This window comes from Poromitra crassiceps (genome assembly GCF_964638095.1).
Source record: "Poromitra crassiceps genome assembly, contig: HAP1_SCAFFOLD_1194, whole genome shotgun sequence".
NCBI classification, from domain to species: Eukaryota; Metazoa; Chordata; class Actinopteri; order Beryciformes; family Melamphaidae; genus Poromitra; species Poromitra crassiceps.
The window spans coordinates 8,855-31,307 of record NW_028151216.1 but is presented as its reverse complement, the minus strand read 5'-3'; the positions used below and the strand labels follow the sequence as shown (position 1 = coordinate 31,307).

Sequence of the window (22,453 nt, the reverse complement as noted above, 5' to 3'; positions counted from 1 at the left end):
TTATTAATGCAGATATTAACGTTAGCTAGAAGTATAACGTTAATGTGGACTGATGTTACCTTTAATTTGCTGGTTGAGTTCATTCTTCTTTTGGGAAAGTTCCCGAGTTTGAAGAGCTGTTAAGTAATCCCACCAAGAAAAGCAGAGTTATATTAACTAACGCTAGTCTTAATACAAAACAAAAAGGTTACGTTAATTCCCTGGATTAGCTCAAATTAACATCATATTAGCTAATGTTATCTTAACGTGAATCTTTGGCCAAGCAGCTAGCTAATTAGCTAACGCCACGTTAAACGCCGTTAAGCTAAACGACTACAAAGCTAACGACTAACAAAACAAATTAAACGACAAAGCAAATAAACTGAACTCACCTAATTTAAAAAGGAGGTTATCGATATTACTGAGTTGGTCGCTCATTTTAGCAGCACGGTCAGGTCAGGTGTCAGGTTAGCAGTGTAGGAGGAGGAGGCAGGAGGCGTGTGTGTGCGTGTGTCGTCTCTATCAAACTTCACGCGCGCGGCGCTGTGTGTGCGTGTGTGCGTGTGTGTGTGTGTGTGTGTGTGTGTGTGTGTGTGTGTGTGTGTGTCGTCTCTGTCACGCGCGCGGCTCGGTTGGTGTCATGTAGTAGGGCTAGTAGGAAATCAAGTAGCAATGTACTAACGTTAAGTTATTCTATGCTGAACATAATCTCAATAAAGAAGCCGCTCGCCTCCTTTGCTTATTAATACCATAGACAGTAATACAGAAGAAAAAAAAGTCGAATAACGTGAATTGTTATGATGGAACTTTGATGTTGGGCAGTGATTTGATTCGACACGACAGTCCCTTCCCTTCCACCACGTCGCCTGGCTCAACAGACACAGGAGAGGTTTCTGTGGTAGCAGATGTGCAGTCAGATGATGGATTAAAGCCCCGCCCCCTCCCTCAGCAGAGCAGATGATGGATTAAAGCCCCGCCCCCTCCCGGCTCCCGTCACAGCTCTCCGTCATGTTCGTACAGTAGCAGTTCTTTCTCGCCGAGAAGAGCCTGGTGACGCGAGGTTACAGTAGCAGTGGAGTGGGGGGTTGTGATGAGGGAGGGGCGGGTTTAGTGCTATTCTGGAAAACAGTTTGCGGAGCGCATCTGTCCTATCGAACAACGCTGTGATGTGGAGAAGAGGAGCGCGTCCCTGAAATGTGTCAACCAAATGCAATGATTATACGAACGATAGAGCTATTTGACTACGTGCTTATCTTATCTACCCGCTGATCGTCCAGCCTCTTTAAGGTAAGTCTACAATACAACTGTACATGTATTCGGTGGCTCTCTGGCGGCTGCAGACAAAAGAGCGGACATGGGTGTGATTTAAATGGGAGGGGATCAGCTGTGAAGAAGAATGGGCGACATTGTTCATTTACCCCCTCCTCCTCTCTTCGAATTAGACATTCCTTTGGCAAAATCCTCCCATAACGCGTCTGTAGCTGATCTATATTATCATCTGCTTCTCTTAAGGTTAGGCTGAGCGAGGCCGACAGTATAACTGATCTCTTCAACACCGAGCGAGCGAGATGATAGCAGGGTGTCGGCGCGGTGACATGACGAGAGAGAGAGAGAGAGAGATCTTCTTTTGAATATTGTTCAAAATAAGATCTTAAGAGCAACATTCACCCTGTTTGTTTGTCATATGCAGCCTGCGACATGTTCGTTTTGTTCCTGTCTGTTCAGATGCTATATTGATCTGTGATAGCCTATAATGTAGTGAATCAATCGCAGGTCACGTGCACATCTACTGTAGGCTGCTGTGCAGAATGAAGGCCTGGATTAAATAGATAGAGGAGGATGTCATTATGTTTGACTGAAAGAAAGACAATCATCACAACCCTGCTTAACTTGATCTCTCTCTCCCCCTCTCTCTCCCTCTCTCTCTCTCCCTGTATGTGTGTGTGTGTGTGTGTGTGTGTCTTTGCTATATTTACCCTACTGCTCTCTTAGACTGAAAACGTAAAACACAATGGGTGGACATAGTTGGTCTCCATTGGTCTCCATTTAACACTATAGTAGACTAAAAAAGAGTCCAAAATCATCAGGTGCGTGCGTGCGAGCATGGCCCAGGTAGAGGAGCAGCAGCAGCAGCCCGAGGGCGGGGAGGGCAGCCCCCAGATGATGACCTCCCTGAGGTCGGACGTGTCGGGGAACCACGTGGAGGAAGGAGAGGCGGGGCCTTCCTTGAGGAGGAAGAGGAGGAAGAAGAAAGAGCCGCGTCCCGAGTCCATTATCGTCTACCGCTCTGCCGACATGGAGAGGGCACCCGGTGAGGAGCAGGCTGCTGGAGAGGAGGGTGCAGAGAGGAGCGCAGAGGAGGGAGCCAAGTTCCTCTCTACGCCCACTGGAGAAGGTGAGAGGGAACGCAGAGCTCCACTTCGCTTCAATTCAATAAACCACGTAACCAGTTCATCATCGATGACGTTTATTCATTGTGACAATTGAACTCAGGAATCCATTTGACGCGTCTCGACATTTTCCACCATGCAAACTGAATGACATGTTCCTGCCACTGTATGAACAAAGCTTGAGGAAGATATGATGTGAGACCATGATAGTAGCACTACAAAACTCTTTCAAAAGCAACATTTGACCTCAGTTATCAGTAAGGCCTCACCTGTTAACCAAGCATGAGCAAACTAAAGTTAGACCTTGCTTTTTGTTATTTAAGAAGAGTTTTTGCACTGCCACTGTGATTCAGTGTTGTAGCAGCCATTAGTAAAGTAAGAAGACCCACCCAGCAGGGCTGAAGACGAGCAGCGGTGGACCCAGATCTAGGCTAGCACATCCAGTCACACATGCTTCTGTTTGTTTTTTTGTAATTCTCTTTTTATTTAGAAAAGTTTTTTCACATTCATTTCCGTTGAACATTTTACAGAGTAGAGTAGCCCTTCATTATTTCACATTCAACAGTACACATTTACTGTACATTACCTACTCCTTTCCAAACTTTTCCTTCTTTATATTATTTACTTGACATAAAACAAACCAAAAAAACAACAGAGAGAGAGGGGATGCTCTACTAGTTTGACACAATCATAAGAGGTACAAAGTTCTATACAAAGTCTCGTCTTTTAGGTGTTATAAATTCAATCCACTTTTCCCAAATCCTCTCAAATCTGTCCTTCTTGAATCTCAGCAAAAACGTAAGTCTTTCCATTACAAATATATCATAAACTATATCCACCCAGTCAGTTATTGTTGGTACTTGAGGACGCAGCCACTTTTTGGTTAGCGCCTTCTTACTGGCAGCCATTAACATTCTAAACAGTAAAGCATCCGTTCTACTCAGCTCAAATGTTTCGTGACCCAGATACATCACTTCACATCTCAATGGAATTTCAACCCTAAAAACAGCTTCCATGGTCCTGTGTATCTCTTGCCAGTATTGGGTGAGGGAAGGGCAATCCCAAAATATATGAAAATGATTTGCATTCTCACTTCCACACCGTCGCCAACATCTTAAACCTTGGACCTGATGTCTCTTCTGTAGAGGAGTGATGAAAAAACACATTATATTTTTCCAACTAAACTCTCTCCAAGTTTGAGAGGCAGTTGTCCTCCATTGTAATTCACAAATTGTTTCCCACTCCTCCTCAGTGAGAATCATATTGCCCTCCTCACATGCTTCTGTTTGATCACATATTTATTTACATATCCACCAAAGTTACAGATGACCAAAAACATTTGGTGTCTATGGCCATGTTCAGACTAGGAGGCCAAATCTGATTTGTGAACTTTAGTGACCTATTAATGACTTTATCCAGATTGGTTTTATGAGTCTGGACGCTCCAAGTCTGATTTGTGTCACTTGTCCCAAACCACATATGGAGGTCGTTTCAAATCTGCTTTCTACTGATGTGACTTGAGTGCGGACAAGCAGATCCACCAAATCTGATTTGAACATCACTCGCAACTCGTCATCAAATGCTTCTGCGCAGGAAAACCCACGTCACCAACGTACGTATTTACTGACGCCCACGTCGTTACCATAGCAACCCATGCAGATAGGCTGTTTAGGTCTGGACACACAGATCCGACTTGAGAATCAGATTTGTGGCAGTGTGGACACACTCCCAAATCAGATTTGGGAAACCAATCAAGATAACGATGATTAATGACTTTATCAGCAAATCAGATTTGCCTGTAATGTGAACATGGCCTAAGTCAATAAATAAGTACAATAGCAAAAGACGACTGTGGGCGACTAAACGTGCAAACATAACTATTATTTTATGTTTTATTCAAACTAGAAAATCTCACACTTTTTGGGGTTAGGGTTATTTTGAACTCTGTTATTCTAGTAATGAGATCTGTCACACAGTGAACTGTCTTGTCACTTGATCTCTGAACAGGAGGAGGCTGGAACGTTCCTCCAGACAGCCGCTATGTGACCCTGACAGGCACCATCACCCGGGGCAAGAAGAAGGGTCAGCTGGTGGACATCCACGTCACGATGACGGAGAAGGAACTCCGGGGGCTGGCCAAGTCCAAGGAGCGCCTGGACGCCGAGTGCGAGGCGGGGGAAGGAGCCAAGTGCGCCGCCTGCGGCTTCGGCTTCTGCCAGGGGCCCCACGTTGTCCTGTGGAGCCTCTCCTGCGCGCCCGTGGTCTTCCTCCTCTCCTTCGTCACCTCCTTCTACTTCGGCACGCTCACCTGGTACAACGTCTTCCTGGTGTACAACGAGGAGCGGACGTTCTGGCACAAGATCACCATATGCCCCTTCCTCATCCTCTTCTACCCCGTGCTCATCATGCCCATGGCGCTGTCGCTGGCTCTGTACTCTGCGGTGGTGCAGGTGTCCTGGGCCTTCGGCGAGTGGTGGCAGGCGGTGCGCGACCTGGAGAAGGGCTTCTGCGGCTGGGCCTGCGGGAAGCTGGGGCTGGAGGACTGCTCCCCCTACAGCATCGTGGAGCTGCTTGACTCGGACACCATCTCTGGCACCCTGCGGAGCAAGGCGCCCAGTGAACTCGCTCAGACGTCGTCCGTGTGAAGTAGGGGCGACGACGTCCGCGCCACATGCGTGGATCTCCACCCCGAAGTCTTTGTAAATGCGTTTGATGCTTTTTGATTGAGGATTGGCAGGTGAGGACAATGAAGTGGCACAAAGTTGAGTCAGATCACAGGGGGAGAAGAAAAATCGAAGTCACTACAATATACTTTTCTGTGATTGGCAGCCTACCTAACACTGCACTGAATTGTCCACATGATTTGACCCAGATCTATATGAATTCAGCTTCTTGAAGTGGGAGTTTTACTGCTACATCATGGCCATTGTTATTGTTCCTTACAGGTCAGCAGATGGTCAACATTAATTATTATAGAACAACACTCCTAGTATATGGGCCCTTGGTTCTGTCCTGTGGTAAGGTTTGGATAAGTCGGCTGTGGACATTAAACACACGCGCACACACACACACACACACACACACACACACACACACACACACACACACACACACTACTATCTGAAGCCTACAAGTTAAAGGAGAATTCTGTTTTTTTTACAACCCTTATTTCCAGCTGTATTTACGTTTTACAACTAACTCGCCCTCAGCAGAAATTTCTGAAAATAATTTACTATAAACCTAAAAATGCGCCGAGCAACGGCCTGGAACAGAGGCCATAGGGACACCTGCAAAGCGTGCATTACGTCCTATAAATATAGCTTACTTCCTGCCATGCAGCGGCTCATATCCTTATTATATCATATATAGAGGCAATGAGAAAATGAACGCTGCTGTATTGACCTGTTCAGCCTGTCTCTCTCTGCTGTCCATCACATTAGAGAGATAGAAGCTTCTCAGTTTGTTTCCATACAATGTTATTCTGAATCCATACAACGTTATTCTGAATCCATACAACGTTATTCTGAATCCATACAACGTTATTCTGAATCCATACAACGTTATTCTGAATCCATACAACATTCCGGCTCAAATAAATACGGCCATCAAATTCAAACCCATCGTCCATATTCTGGAAAGCAGATAAATATCCACGGTGTTTATTACTCCACAAGAAACATGGAGGCTTGATCCACTGCAGCTGAACTCTCAACTGATGTGAGACTCTGGTGGGACTTGATGACACAGTACCAGACAGCAGGCAATACAGAGGTCAATAGAGCAGCTCACATTTATGCCAGTATCATATAATAAGGATATTTATTTTTTAATTTTATTTATTTATTTGAAAAGGGATAGTGCATATTAATGAACAGTACAGACAGTACATGTAAATATGCCAGATTATAGCCCGAAGGCTAGTTTCCGTCTGCAGTCCCTTGGCCATATGAGCCACTGCATGGCAGAAAATAAGCTATTTGCTGGTGCCCCTATGGCCTCTGTTCCAGGCCGTTGCTCGGCACGTTCTAGCTTCATAGTGACTCGGTTTCAGAAATTTCTGTTGATGGCGAGTTGTAAAACATAAATACAGCTGGAAATAAGGTCCAGGTTGTAAAAAAAACTGAAATTATCCTTTAAACTGAGTTTCTACATCTGTAAATATCTGTATTTTAATGTACTGTAGGTGATCACTAAACTGTGCACTGTAATCCAAAAATGGCATTATTTCAAAAGCAACTGTTGAGTGTCATCATGATCATCCAGTCATGTTATATTTGAAGCCATAGTCACAATAAGCTGACAAATCACAGGTTTATTGTGGTGAATTGAATTTCCATAATGTCACACTTTGTTTTTCACCATCTGAATAGGTGTTTGTGATCTAAAACTACTTGTGTTGTCTTCACAATTTTGGTCTACACTCAACTAAAATTAAGTTGAATTTTTTGAATGTTGAATTTAATTTATTTTGACCATTTGAGTCTAGTAGACTAGCTCTAAGTGTTGTAGCGACTAGCTAGTGTTTTTTTTACTTGACACTTTTAAATAAATGTATTGAACAACAACTATTGACACAGCTGAAGGGGTTGGTTCAGGTAATTCCAGCTAGTTCGATGGTTTAAATATTTTTAGACCTTGGTAAACTAATTCTATAATATTTTCATACTGTATGACAGGTAAAGGCATGGATTAGTCAATGCTTGTGGATGGTTAAGTCTGTATGGGGTGTTTCGCATTAAGTTTGTTGCATCTAGATCTACTGTAGTAGAGGATGCAAAGCAAAGAAATACACAAATGAAATAAACTTTTGCAACATTAGACAGCAATCCTGTGATATTCTGTCAGCTTACTGGAATGATTCTCACTCAGGAACATTGTCTCATGTTTACAGGCGTGCCTTTATGCAGCAACACATTGTAGGTCATTGTTTTTCAGATGGCTTCATATCTCCTGAAAAGACAAGTCAGCTGGGTTTCCATTCTTCTCAGATGCAGATGGCTCTCTGTGGGATGTAAGGGGTTAACCGATCAATACCAAATATTTTAGAGATTAAAACCCATTAAAAGTTAACACATTATATTGGGTAACCTGCATTGGCGTGTGTATGTGTGTTTTAAATTCATTGTTATAATTCTTTTCTACATCAATCTAATCTATTTCATTACCACACAAATGTGGTACATTTGCAGTGCCTGTAACACAACGCTGGAGGGCGTTTGAGTTTGCACCATGGACTGTATAACAAGCACCACGAGAAATAAGGTGGGAGTCGTGGGACAGTATTCAGAGCAATACGGAATAGGAACCTTTATTTTGGTAATTCGTGTTTCCGCTCCGGAGTCATAACAGAGTGACGCGAGACCGGGAAGAGGGAAAAAACAAGAAAGAGAAAATGGCACGGGCGGCTAAGGTAAGTTTCGTGTGAAATGTCATACTGAATACCATCGTATCTAGTTATGTTAGCTATTTAAGCATTCATTTGTCAAAAGTTACAACCAAATCCAACGCTCCAACCAAATCAATACAACGCTAATTCGGACATGTAGCGACATGTTGAGAGTGACTGTCAAACGCTGTCACGCCCCCGATGGGACTGTGTGTGAAAATAATAACTCTATTAAAAAAGATTTGAATATCTGTTAACCTAAAAAAATAGAGAAATACCCGCACACTGGTGCAGCTCCAATATATTTAATTTAAACAGCTAGCTACTGCAAGCTTTCGACCCACACAGGGGTTTTCATCAGGCAAATTGAACAATATCTGTTAACCTGCCATAGATGGTGTATAAGCTCTAATGTATTGTGCTATTCAAAGAATATCACATTGATTGGTTAAATTAGAAAACTCATTTTTGCATCGTAAAAAAACAAACAGTTAACGTTATTACAGACAACACAGATTGTGCAGTAGTAACGTTAACAGTGTGAAAGTTTCAGTGTTGTTTTGATTTAGCTAGTGAAACGTGCTGCTGTTTCCTTTCATATAGACAGCGTTGGTGCTGTGCATGGATGTGGGCTTCACCATGGCCAACTCTGCCCCGGGCGAAGAGCCTCCCTTTGAACAAGCCAAAAAAGTCATCCAGAAGTTCGTCCAGCGGCAGGTACCTTAGGCTTCAACACATTTGTAAACAACCTCCAGCGAGAGTCCTCTGTCCTCCACGTTGACATAGAATGGAAAAAAAAAAAAAAAAATCTCCCCCACAGGTATTTGCTGAGACTAAGGATGAACTGGCGTTGGTTCTCTTTGGCACGGATGGCACCAAGAACCCGCTGGACGGAGACGGCCAGTACCAGAACATCACTGTCCATCGCCCTCTCATGATACCTGATTTTGATCTTCTGGAGGAAATTGAGAATCAGATTCACCCTGAGAGCCAGCGAGCTGATTGTATCCTTTTTCACCAGTTCCCCTTGGTGCCGTGGGATTGTATATTCAGTAGGTGTATATAACCGAATGAAAAATACATCTGCTCAAATGATTGATAGCATGTTGGATTGAATGTTGAATGGAGCTGCTTACCTGAGAAACATGCTTCAACATAGCCTCGACTTTAGGACGTTGTCGGCGGCAGCTAGACTTACATACTGGAACGTCGGCTTGACGAAGGGGGAACCAGAAAAATGAGTAAGTTGTCTGATTTCACTATGATTTCAATGACTAGATGGCACGTTAGCCCAAGGAGTGAATGGAACGCATATACCTGGTCATAGCTTTCACTCTCTCCTGTTATCTCCCCATCTACATTATATTATACTCGCGCTGTTCGCGTCAGCTGCGTCGAGTCACATTTTCGAGGAGCTGCACGCAGGGTGCGCGCGCAGGTTCGCCAGCCGCGACGCACCCCTCAGCACATTCGGCGAGGTTTTTTGACGTGGATGTAAAGGCCTTAAAAAACATCAGGTTACTTAAAATGTGCAATAAAGTAGAAACCTTGGTGAGGTGAGGATCAGCCCACTTACTTTATCGATGATTGTAGAATCATATTTGTGTTCATCCTATTTTCTGAGAAGTTATTGCCTCCTTAACTGCTGTTCATCAGGGCTGGATGCTCTTGTTGTCTGCATGGATATCATTAGGAAAGAAGCACAGTAAGATTGCCTATCAACGCCTTTTTCTTAGAACGAGTTCTTGTCGTTCGCTGAGAAACAAAACACTATGTCTCGAACCACTAGAGCGACTGTTTTTTAACTTGTAGGACATTTTGTTTTGGTGTTGTTTTCAGAGTGAAAAAGTATGAAGCACTCAACGTTGCCCTCCTGACTGACCTCAGCACCCCCGTCAACCCCGATGAGCTGGATGTTATTATTGGAAACCTGAATAGAGCTGGCATCACCCTGCAGTTCTTGTAAGGTTCAGAGACATTTTAAAGCAGACATCTGTGTATGAAACCCTGCATATTGTTTCATGTTTTATATTATTTGAAAGCAGACATCTGTGTATGGAACCCAGCATATTGTTTCATGTTTTATATTATATCTTTTTGCATTCTGAGCTTTAAAACGCTATATTACACAAAATAGGGAAGATTCCATTATTTTGTTTAATCATTGAACCAAAAAGGGCATTTTTATCAAACCTTTTCTGATGTGAAATGAGTGTGATGTAAGGTTCCGTGAGCCTTGTTTCATGGCATTTGGTCACATGTATCCGTCCTCAGTCTCCCTGCTTGATTTACCAAATCTGACATTGATTCTGAAAAATGTGCGTTTTCTAGCTTGCCGTTCCCTGTGGAAGAGGATGGTGACGACGATGAGGAGGGTGAAAGAGACGAGGAGAGAAGAGGCTCCAGCCGGCCGGGCACAGGGAAAGGTCTGTCCACAGTGCAGCAGGAAGGCCTGGAGCTGGTCAAACAGATCATGCTGACTCTGAATGAAGAGGAAGGCTTGGATGAGGTTTACACCCTCAGGTTCATTTTTTTGTCTTACTACATTTTGTCTTGATGTACCGTACAGCATGCTCTGGTTTAATCTCAGAATATCAAGTCTAATCCTTCGAGAAGACATCAATGAATTGCAGTGAGTGAACACTTTGTTTGGATGAGATCCTTGACCTTCGTTCTTCCTGTGCTTGGCTGCTGTTGTAGTGATGCAGTGGAGAAGCTGTCCATGTTCAAGCGTATTGAGAGGAGGCCCATGGCCTGGCCCTGCCAGCTGACCATTGGCAGCTCTCTGTCTATCCGCATTGTTGGCTACAAAGCAGTAAGTCGATCATCAAGTACACGTGATTACTATACCGTACATGCTCATTAGACCGCTTTGTTGAATACTCAATTCTGATTGGCCAAGGAATGCATTCTGAGGACTGTTATTTCTGAAAAACAGGCCGCTGGCTCACATTTAATCATGTCAGTCCACAGTCAAAAAGTCTGCTTGATTCTGTCTAATCAAATTAACTAGCGACACACACATAGTGGCAAAAAGATGTTACTGCAGACAGTACTTTTTTTAATTATTATTCTCTATTATCATTATTATTATATTATGCGTACTTATTTTGCAGAAGCTTGTAAGTTACTGTAAGTTGAGTATTTTGTGTCAAATGGTGATAAATGTCTGTGTAATGAATTGGATAATGGGTACTTTTCATTCCAGAGGGCTAATCCCTACACCAGGGGTCCCAACCTTTTTTGGCTTGTGCTTCTACTTTGATGTCACAAAAATCTAGGGAGCCCAGACATTTAAATTTCGGTACATCGGTAATATCATCAGTGAGTGACATCATCAAAGATGTAACAGTATGCTGACTTTTCCCCTCAGAATTCTGACTTGAATCTGAGAATTCTGACTTTAATCTGAGAATTCTGATTTTAATCTGAGAATTCTGAATCTCAGAATTCCAACTTTATTTTCAGAATTCTCACTTTATTCTCAGAATCCTGACTTAAACTCAGAACTCAAATAAACTTTTCACGTGTGGTCTGAACTCTGAATCTTCTTCGGTAGTTTTAAATTGTGTGTGGTGTCATGTAATGTAATGTAATGTAATGTGTGTGGTGTCATCGCATGTGTCAACAAGGCAGACAGATGCTCATCAGTGTTGTCAAGAGGTTAAACTACTTTCACCGGCCATTTATCGGTTTAGCAGTGAGAATTATTGTAAGGTTCAATTAGGAAGTTAGATTTACATTTTTGTAAGTGAACTGGTCACTGCCGGTCGCCCGCCATTGTTGTCGTCATTTAGGCTGGCCCGTGACGTTGCAAAGAATTGTGGGAGCAAAGTGACCATTGCCAATTCACTTCGGAAACAACCACGACATTGGGCCATTTGAAGAGGCGAGTTTGACACACTTTGGATCGGAATGTCCTTCAATATGGCGGCGGTGGGCGTGGCCTTGATTATGTTCACTGTAACATGAAGAGCTCTACAATGTACAGCATGCTGGTCATTTCTACAAGATAAACCCCTTCAGGGCAGCCAGGTCTCCACATCACTTCAAGGATTGCAAGAATCACCCTGTCAGGGCTTAATTTGCAATAATTACCGTCTCACTGTACATTACCTTCTACATAATTATTGATATTTGAAGTATTATCGCATACTAGTAATGTGTAATTTTGGAGCAGGATCATTGCTTTATGATGGGGTAATTATGCAGGTCTGGGGCCGGTTGCACCAAGTGGTCTTAACTATGCCTGGTCGTAACTCCTACGTCGGTCTTAGTTAAGACCAGTCTTTAGAGTGGATTTATGCCTGTTGCACCAACATGGCTTACGTCTGGTCTTAACTATGCTGGTCGTAGCAATGCGCGTCCATGTGAATTGCCAGGGAATGCCCCCTGATTGGATGATGTTGCAAAAATGTGCCTCGCGACCTGCTTGGAGCACTGTGCCACTACGCTCTCTCAGCCACTACTGTATGTGCATCACTACACCCTCCCTCATCCCACCCTCCCTCGCTCTGGGGGAAAAATGGCGGCGATTGAGCCAGACAGACAGTCTGAATGAAATTGAATGTAACGTTCCCAATTCTATGTATTAAATTCTAAAAAATGAACGGCAACATTTGGGAAGGCTAAGCCACACAACTAGTTAGTTATAATCTAACATCGTGCTTTCAAAGACGGAGAACTGGCTGTGTTACGACGATGACGGTAAGGACTCAAAAAGGTCTCCGCGGAGACAGGCAGGCTCTACGCCTCCTCCTGACGAGGCGTAGGAGTTACGCCTGGTCGTAGTGAAAAGAAGGCTTAAGCCGTCTTGGTGCAACCGGCGTAGCTGTTAGGTCGTAAAGTTATGACCAACTTAGCTTAAGACCAGTGTAAGACCAGTTGGTGCAACTGGCCCCTGGTGTGTTGGTGATGTTTCAAAATAATATGTTTCCTTACTTTATTTCCATATCACTATTGGATCATCCAAACAACACACATCAGTAATAGTTTAATAGTCTTCCAGGTTGATCTGGTGTCATCTTATCTAGAGCTGCTTCCCTCATCGTGTCTCATCGTGTCTCTCAGGTGACTGATGAGAAACTGAAGAAGACGTGGATTACAGTTGAAGCTCAAACCAGCCAGAAAGAAGATGTGAAGAAAGAGACCGTCTACTGTCTGGACGATGACAACCAGACAGAGGTGCAGAAGGATGACACCATCCAGGGTGAGGATGTGCTGGCTCATAGACACACACACACACACACACACACACACACACGCACGCACGCACGCACGCACACACACACACACACACACACACACCCCCACTGGAGTGGAGATGGTATTCAAGATCAAATTGCATGTTCAAGATGTGTGTTATTATACTTGTAAAAGAAGAAGAAAAGCAGACTCCTCATGTCTTTTCTTTGTGCAGGTTTCCGTTATGGAAGTGACATCGTTCCCTTCTCCAAAGTCGACCAAGACCAGATGAAGTACACCCACGATGGCAAATGCTTTGCTGTTCTAGGCTTTGCCAAACAGAACACGGTACTGTGCTGTACTGTACTGTACTTTTGATGTTGGTGTAATCGTAGGTGGTGTCTAAAGCAGGGGTGCCCAAATTCTTTCCCATGAAGGGCCAAAACTCAATCTGGGTGGAGGGCCGAGGGCCAAAAATAAACGTTGTGGAATTACATTAAAATGTATTGTGTTTTATAGAAAATTAACATTCTAAATCTAAAATAACATTTCAATATAATAATCTACTTTTTTATCTGTTTGGTAATTGTAATAATTTGCAATTGGTTATATATATTTAAAAAAAAAACATCTGCATTTGTGTGGAGCTTAAACATTTAATCAGTAAACACCCAGTTAAAAACAGTTGTATTTTCCACCTTTGTAATCAAGAGAGAAATCTGACTTAATTCACAACTTGAAAAATCCTCAAGGTACTTTGAAAATCAGCTTTATTGTCCATCTTTTGTAAACAATTTGCCATGACAATTTGACAAAAACATGCAATATCCTGGTTGCTAATGTGGTTCCTCATCTGGTCGTTAAGGGCGCCTGTTCAGAGGGAGGGCAACTGGTTGGAATAGCGTGATCCTCCCACGTGCTATGTCCTACCGGTGAAGCTTCCCCTGTCAGGTGAAAAGAAGCGGCTGGCTAACTGCCCATGTCTCGGAGGAAGCATGGAGCCAGTTTCGGCTCTCCCCAGATCGGCAGAGGGTGGAGCAGCAACCAGGATAAATAAATTAAGTTAGCACTAATGGGGGATAAAAAATCTGGGGGGGGGAAACAAAAACAAATCCGTGGCGGGGCCCAAATTGGTCAGCACTGGTCTAAAGAGTATTGAGACCAAGTACAACAAATTTGGAACAATGCAAAGATAAATGCAAGGATAGTGAAGCTGAGCCGGTGTCACTTTCATTCTTTCATTTGTCTGTCTACATTGACCTACTCTGTTTTCACGCCGTCTGCAGGTGCAACGTCATCATTTCATGGGGAGCCAAGTCCTCAAGGTGTTCGCTCCAAAGGATGATGAGGTGAAAAATGAGCGAATGAGTCTATAGTTGATTCAGGGCTTTGTGATATATCATACAATATCGATATTGTGATATCAGACAATAGATATTGTCTGTGATTTTGGTTTTTGTAATATTGTGAAACTTAAATGTTACTTCTTCCTGGTAAAGGAATTCAATTTCATTAACTTAGCCTGTTTTGGCTGAGTAAAATATGACTGGCTTTACCTGTTCATCATATCCACATTACTTATTAGGGGTGTCAAAAATAATCGATTATAAGATGCATCGCGATGTGGACGTGTACGATTCTGCATCGATTCACAAATGTCAAAAATCGATTATTAAAAAATAATAATAATAATAATCAAATAAAATATAATGGAAGTACATGCAGTTGTTTATTTTAATTATGGATCATAATACAATGCAATTCCAAATGCACTTTTATTTTAAAAATAGCCACACAGTGAGAAAAAAGAAAGAGAGAAAAAATAAATCGAAAAAGTGATGCATCGATTTAAGATGTATCGAGATGCATCGATAATCGTAATCGAATCGTAGCCCTCTGAATCGTAATCAAATCGTGAGGCCAGTGAAGATTCACAGCCCTATTACTTATTATTGATTACACATTACTGATTACTAATGATCATTACTAATTTTCAAAATGGTCTTGTGTGTAAATATCTCAAATACTCATCCATGAAATATTGTCACATTAATGATATTGAAGTATCCTGTCTATAATATTGTGATATTTGCCCAACCCTAAGCTGTTTACTACATAGTGATGCAGATCTGTTTCCTTCTGTGTCGGAGCAGCATGCGGGAGTGGCGCTGTCGGCTCTCGTGCGAGCCCTGGACGAACTCAAGATGGTGGCCATTGTACGTTACGCCTACCACCGGGGCACCAACCCTCAAGTAGGAGCAGCCTTCCCCTGCATCAAGCAGAAGTATGAGGTGAGATCACGGTCTAAAACATGCTGCCTTTCCCACTAGATTGACAGAATCTAACCGCACTGTCCCACGCTCTCCTCAGTGTCTCATGTACGTTCAGCTGCCTTTCACGGAAGACCTCCGACAGTTCACATATCCTTCTCTTGAAAACAACAAGAAGTTCACTCCCTCAGGTACTATTGCTGCATCTGATGCTTACTTAAAGAAACAGTATGGTGCTTTAATAATACATACTTTTATTTCCACTTCTAGTAAGGCGTTAAAAAAGGATTTTCACTTGTGTAAGGTATGAGCTCTGGCTTTTCCTCAGACCTGGTTTATGTCCTCAAGGCAGAAACCAGGTCTGAAAGTTTGAAAGAGGAAGAGGAAAAATTTACTTTTGTGTGTTTTGTCCTGCCTCTAGAGGCCCAGCTGTCTGCTGTGGACTCTCTGATTGACTCCATGATGCTGGTGGAGGAGGACGAGAATGGACAACAAGTGGACATGTTCAAGTCCCACCACATTCCCAACCCTGCCTACCAGAGGCTGTTCCAGGTACTGCAGTCCAATTTGTTTGGGAACTTTTTAAAGAAATACAGCACTGTATGCGCTTCCATTACGTCTTGAGTGGAGCAGTTGGCAAAGTATTGCAATGTACTGTAGTTTGGTATGGTGGAGCAGGCAGTCCTTCCCCAGGTAATTGTTATTTTATGATTCTAAAATATTTTGCAAAGTTAAATCACACACACACACATTTGTAATTCTGTTTAAAAATGACAGTGGTTGCCGTTTTTATCGTCCCAGTTTTTCCACAATGCATGTCAAATGAGGCTACTTGCTAACAAGCAGATCATTAAAAAAATAAAAATAAATGTTTTGATGATCCTTGCAATCGCACTGCAATTAGTGCACAAATTACAACTTTTTAAAAACAAAATCAAGCATTCCCAGGAAAAACGTCTGGGTGACCTGGATAGTGGTCATGTAATCTCTTGGTCCGAACAACCATGCCACATGGTCAAAGCCACTGGGATCAAAATGTCTGCCCCCATTCTGATGCTTGATGACATTAATCCATTGATACCTGATGCGGCATTTGTGTGTGTATCCCTTTAAGACATTTTTAACCGCGTCGCGCGGTTCACGGTGTTAAAGGGATACACGCAAATGCTGCATCAGGTATCAATGGGTTAACTAAAGCTGCTGACCTGTGTCTGCATGGTCTTGTGCATTGCACTGCTGCCACATGATTGGCTGAATGGATAATTGCATGATTAAGCAGGTGTGTGTTCCTTGTATAGACGGTTTTCACCAGAGCGCAACCCCACAGCACTTCCTTTTTCTCAGCATTCAGCAAACTGCAGAAATATTCACTCGACATCGTTATTTTTGTTTTCGCCGCTCAGCCGTATAGACGGTTTTCACAGAATGGTCAGTCCTGCACTTGAATGTTTTTTTTTCTTTTATGTCCATAGCAAACACTGCAACAGGAAGTGAGCGGGGGTTCAATTTAGAATGTTTTTGTTGTCAAGTTAAAACGTCTATATTTTGCTAGATGCCTATAATACTTCTCCCTCAACCACTATGTATCTCACCACCCACCCCCACCCTCTGCCTCAGTGTCTGCACCATCGGGCGGTGAGCCCTGACACCCCCCTCCCCCCCATGGAGCCGTGGCTAAAGGCTGCTCTCGAACGTCCCAGCGCGGTCAGTGCACGATGCCAGGCTCCGCTAGAGACAATGAAGAGGCTCTTCCCCCTGAAGGAGGTGGAGAAGAAAAAGCAGGTGAAGACCAGTGCTCAGATCTTTGGAAAAGGGTGAGTCTCGAGCCTTTTAGTCATGTATGGAAAATGCATTATTTGGAGTTCCAACTTCCCACAGAATCAGAATCACTTTTATTGCCACAGGTCCTTGAAATCTTTGAAAGTTTGTTAATAATAATAATTTAAAAAATCAAGGCCTTAAACGACGAGTCATCGAAATGGCTTGAATTTATAGATTTTGTGGAAGAATATAAATTGAAGTTCTTTTGATATTTTTATAATGTTCGTGAATAGGTTTAACACAGCACAGTTGAGAAGTATTCACACATTCAGGCCTCTCTTTTGAATAGTTGTCTGTGAGCTTCTGTAAAGCTGCTAGTTCTCATGATAAAAACCCTCAGTGTTGTAACAGTAGTTCACCTTGATCCGTGTCTCAAATATTTATTTATTTTTATTTAGCCTTTATTTAAACCGGTAAACTCACATTGAGACCGAGGTCTCATTCACAAGTGCGACCTGACCTGACTATGCTGTGTTGGCTCTTGAATTTGAGGGAATTGGATATTTAAGAAGGTGTGGGAACCCTGATATTGTGTTGCCAAAATCGACACCAGTATGGGATCATGAATGGATGCATTGGAACTAAACACAACATATTACATGTTCAGATATATAATATATTTCTTGTCTGTGTTGGATTTGACTAATTATTTGCTTTATCTTGTCCGTTGACCAGCAGAGCACACCTTAGTTCACCTTTGTCAAGAGTGTATTATTAAATCATTGCTAGTCTAACACTTTTCTTGCTACACAGCACTGAGGAGCCGGATGCCAAGAAGGCAAAAGCAGATGAGGAAGAGGAGGACTACAACCTGGCTGGCATTGTTGAAGGCACCGTTACTTCGGTGAGAGGCAGAGGGCGCTAGATGACATAATAATGTAATAAACCAATAAACACAAACGGATACTAATTTAGTCAGCCCATGTGAATAAAGTACTAGTCCACTTGTTCTAAAGGAGTGCTTTAAATTTACATAAAAAATTTGTATGTTATTATTTGGAATATTTAATTTAGGTTACATTGTATTCTCATCCATACTTAATACTTCACCAGGTGGGTAGCGTGGATCCAGCCCGAGACTTCCGTTCTTTGATCAAACAGAAGAGTCTTCCATTTGGAGACGGTGAGAATCACTTTTGATGTCTCTTCTGGGCAGCTGAAGACCAGCTGTCCGGATGAACATTTTGTTCCAGTTGCATTAACTGACCATGACTCATGTTCAGCTGTAGTAATTCTGTTTATCTTTTTGTTGTTGTCGTGACACCCCCCCACCCCCCCACCCCAACATGTCCTTCCCAGTCTGTCAGCAGCTGATTCACAGGATAGACCAGTTGCTTAGCAACAAGAACACACACTACTACATGAAGTGCATCACCTGTATCCAGACCTTTAGAGAGCACTCAGTTAAGGTAAATAAACATCCCCTATGATCTATGATCTCGGGCCGCACAATTAATCAAAATTTAATCCAAATCGCAATATGGCCTACTGCAATTTTCAAATCGCAGGAGGCGCAATATTTGTTAAAGGTGAAAAGTGTAAATAAAATTTTAGATTAAATCTGGTCGTGCTGCAGAGATGTCCTGGCCTACAGACTTAAGATAACCTCTTTAATTGTGTGATATAGATCCCTCCAAAAAATCATGTTTTTCAATGAAAATGCGAATAATGATGTAAAAACAGTGGGCATTTCAGCCTGCCTATTTTTGACGCCTATGCGGAAATTGCATTCTTTCAAATGGCCAGTGGGGGTCGCAGCTTGTGTAGCACTCCCAGGGGAACATCCATTCAACTATATGGGAAATGAGCCAACTTCTCTCTCGGTCTAGGTCTTATATAAACACATTCCAAATTAGTGTATGGTCTGAAAAAACAATTTCAAGTCTTTTTCATGCTCTAACGCGCTCCGTTTTCCAAATGATAGCTCATTTCGAGGAAAATTGACGACAAACATCGGATAATAAGAACAGTAATATTTCCGACCGGTAGAGGCAGCAATGTGCCGCAAGGCATCAGGTGGCAAGTAATAGTTGAGCAAGTTATCAGAAAATAGCGTTACTTTATGATATTTTAATAATGTTAGTAGACACACGTAACTATATAGATACCATACATCTAACGTCCATAACATGGCGGACCATTTAACGTTATTTATACCGTTAGATAAAGCCTTAAGCCTTCTCTGTATTCAGACCATTCAGACCATTGGATTCAGCACAGAAACCGGAGTACGTTAAGGTTTTAAATAGTCACGTTATAAACAACTAACCAACGCTGGGGGTCCGTATGGAAACAGTGTTACTCGAAATGGTTAAAAGTTAAATCAATTTGGTCATTCAGTGCCGTTTTACTGCAATGTAAAGTAAGTAGCGTTAGCCACTACATTAGCCAAAGTAGCTGACTACCCATAATGCATTACGGCGATAAGGGAGACAGAGCAAAAATTCAGATACTCCCCTGGCAGCCGCTAGGGGCAGCTGCCCCCTCCCCTCGTACTTCCGTGTAGCATTAATTCATTCAACCAATCAAACGAAATCAAACAATATCCGGAAGTGAGCTTAATTTTGCTGTGTCAAAGTCAATGAGCTATGTTGGTCCATTATATATAGGTCAATGTGTAAAAATGATGATTCCCTCTGATATCACAAATCATATCTTGACTTACTTGACTTAAGCCCTTTGCTCCTCTAGGGAGCCATTGACAATGTCCTCCACCTCACTTGGTGGTTGGCAGTTCTTTCTCCCCATAATAACCCGATGGCAATATCAGTCAAAATAATCGCAATGAGATATTTTTTCAAAATCGTGCAGCCCAGATCCATCTGGCTAATGCATGAAGACGTGAGTGCATCCATCTTAAGTGCTATATGAGATCATGTTGAGATCTCAGAATACATAGATTTGAAAAGATTACAGTGAGTCTGTCATGATTTGAACTGTGTGTACGTGCGCGCGTGTGTGTGTGTGTGTGTGTATGCGTGTCTGCATGCATGTGTGCGTGCGTGTGTGTGTACACGTAAAAGTGCATGTGGGCTTGGAGCAGAATCATAAATGGCTTGTGAATGTTTAATATCTTTCCTAATTCAGCTGGGGAAGGCTGATTTGTTTAACAGCTCCCTCCAGTCCCTGAAACAGAGCATTCCAAACAAAGGCCTGCAGGTGTTCTGGGACCTGCTTGTCCAAGGTATGATACGCCTCTTTATTGCGGGCAGCATGTTTTATCCCACTTGTATGAAATTTGTCCCTAATGTCTTTTGGGTTCATGATAAGTAGATGAGACTAAAAGGGGGGGTGGATGTTTGAAAGCCAGCTGAGCTGAGCTGAGCTGAGTCTGCTAGAGGTTGCTAAAGGTTTTCAGTGTTTGTGGGTTTCATCCTGGCTATTTGATTGACAGATGCCATAACTCTGATCAGCAAGGACGAGGTCGAGGGAAGCACCATATCCAAAAATGATGCTATTCAGGTACGTTTGTGGAAAACTCTCCTATTGAAACCGTTGTGAGGTGGTTTAACCCAGAGCCGTATAATAGAAGAGTTCTGACATCTCCATTCACTCCAATGGACCAGTTTTTTTCCAGGAAGTAGAAAGTGGAACTCTTGAGTAAAAAAAAGCAGCGCTGTCGAGTTGCAGCAAAATAGACAGTTTGTGTTGTACTCTTATTTTTTATTTTTATTTTATTTACTCTGAAAGGGTTTTTCATCCCTTGAATCAAATTGTACATTATCAGCTTTATTTTAGCATGCAAAAGTAGCGCGAGACCCATTCCTGGCTGTTCATTGGCTAATGAGTCTCGCATTTTTGGTCCTCCGCTGACGCCACTCTCTTACTAGAGGACACTAGTTTAACCCATTGATACCTGATGCAGCATTTTGTGTGTGTATCCCTTTAAGACACTTTAAGAAGTCTTAAAGGGATACACACACAAATGAGGGATATACACGCAAATGCTGCATCAGCTATCAATGGGTTAATCATGGTGAAGAATGAGCATGTATTATTACTGTTTGTATTTGATCTTGATACATTGTCCGTGTCAGTACTGACCCAAGTCTATTTTTGTTGTCCTTAGTTTCTGGTTACAGAGGAGAAGAAACAGGAGGTGGCTGCACCAGCAATGGAAGATCTTGGAGATGTGGATGACTTGGTAAGGGTTTGTGTGGAATATGTTGTTTGAGACGGCCATCTTCGGCTCTCTCATGCTTGGCCTGTTGTGCTTTAAACACATGTTAACGCTATTTACCCGCCGGATGTGTCTGTGTGCATGCCTGATGACTGTGACTGAGGTGTGTTTGGCCTATTGAGACATTTGATATAACCTCTTAAGACCCATTTCTTTTTTCTTCTCTTCCTGTACAGCTGGACATGATGTAACAAGAGAGCCTTATCCTCTGGACATTAAGAACTATGAGAAGAATGTCATCATTCAGCCAGACCAAACCCATTAAGCCGTCCATTGTTCTGCCTCTCACTTGGAGACCACAGATACTTTGTAGTACATCACACTACTGTGAGTAGTTTATACTGACTCACTACATGGTTTAGTGTGGTTTGCATCAGTATGACTCATGCCACTTCTCTCTCAAATTGATCAGAACTACACGTAATGCAGACTGTGACAATGTCTCGTTTGTAGCATCTTCAAAATCTCAGATTTTAAATGTCAAAACCTCTGTATTAACCTTAAAGGAACACTCCGCCCATTTTCAACCAGCTTTGTATCATTAGAACATCAGTAGTATATCAGAAAACTGCAAACGGTTTTGAAGTCTGTCATTTAATTTGACAGTTATTGAGTGTTAAACTCAAATTAATAACTCATTAACTCAAATCAACTCTCAATAACTGTCAAACTAGATGAATGATGAATAGTTTGACAGTTATTGATAGTTGATTTGAGTTAATGAGTTATTCATTTGAGTTAGTGTGGACCAGTGATGTCACTGGTCCACAGTTTAACACTCAATAACTGTCAAATTAAATGACAGACTTCAAAACAGTTTACAGTTTTCTGATAAACTACTGATGTTCTAATGATACAATGCTGGTTGAAAATGGGCAGAGTGTTCCTTTAACCTTCAAGCCTTTGGTACTATACAGAAAACGGCACTCCTGTGTAACAAACTGCAGGTTTATTGTCTCAAATTAGTGTTTCAATAAAGCGTTGTGGTCGATGAAGAGTGCTCAAATTGTATTACATTGTTGTAAAAAGAGTATGTCCACGGTGAAGACATTATGTCCACGGTGAAGACAGTATGTCCACGGTGAAGACATTTTCCTGACAAATCTAGTTAAGCACAAACAATGAATATTACGTGACATAATTTGCATCCTTTACAATGCTCAGTAGAATCCATAGTAAACCAGTCTCTCAATGCTATATGATATGATATATATATATATATAACATATATATATATATATAA

At 42.2% G+C, this 22,453-nt stretch overlaps 2 protein-coding genes across 2 annotated transcripts; both read left to right on the top strand.

The window, feature by feature from the left end:
- Positions 1 to 2,071: 2,071 nt before the first annotated feature.
- LOC310771776 (transmembrane protein 169-like) lies at positions 2,072 to 5,014 on the top strand (the record flags this gene model as incomplete). Its single annotated transcript, XM_083664298.1, has 2 exons — positions 2,072 to 2,374; positions 4,377 to 5,014. The coding sequence occupies exons 1-2, from the start codon at positions 2,083 to 2,085 to the stop codon at positions 5,012 to 5,014; spliced, it is 930 nt and encodes a 309-aa protein (XP_083520424.1). The 5' UTR covers positions 2,072 to 2,082.
- Positions 5,015 to 7,729: 2,715 nt separating this feature from the next.
- LOC310771774 (X-ray repair cross-complementing protein 5-like) lies at positions 7,730 to 22,202 on the top strand. Its single transcript, XM_083664297.1, has 21 exons — positions 7,730 to 7,779; positions 8,359 to 8,472; positions 8,576 to 8,759; positions 9,412 to 9,460; positions 9,595 to 9,717; positions 10,087 to 10,278; positions 10,456 to 10,570; positions 12,826 to 12,964; positions 13,175 to 13,287; positions 14,226 to 14,288; positions 15,093 to 15,230; positions 15,310 to 15,400; positions 15,631 to 15,761; positions 16,827 to 17,023; positions 17,784 to 17,874; positions 18,084 to 18,153; positions 18,330 to 18,439; positions 20,118 to 20,214; positions 20,425 to 20,492; positions 21,100 to 21,174; positions 21,387 to 22,202. Exons 1-21 carry the CDS (start codon positions 7,762 to 7,764, stop codon positions 21,399 to 21,401), a joined length of 2,193 nt encoding a protein of 730 aa, XP_083520423.1. The 5' UTR covers positions 7,730 to 7,761; the 3' UTR covers positions 21,402 to 22,202.
- The last annotated feature ends 251 nt before the right edge of the window (positions 22,203 to 22,453 follow it).

Coding starts and splice junctions, on each gene's coding strand:
- LOC310771774 (XM_083664297.1), top strand. Junction 9,718..10,086: donor GGCATCACCCTGCAGTTCTT/GTAAGGTTCAGA, acceptor TGCGTTTTCTAG/CTTGCCGTTCCCTGTGGAAG. Junction 10,279..10,455: donor GATGAGGTTTACACCCTCAG/GTTCATTTTTTT, acceptor CTGCTGTTGTAG/TGATGCAGTGGAGAAGCTGT.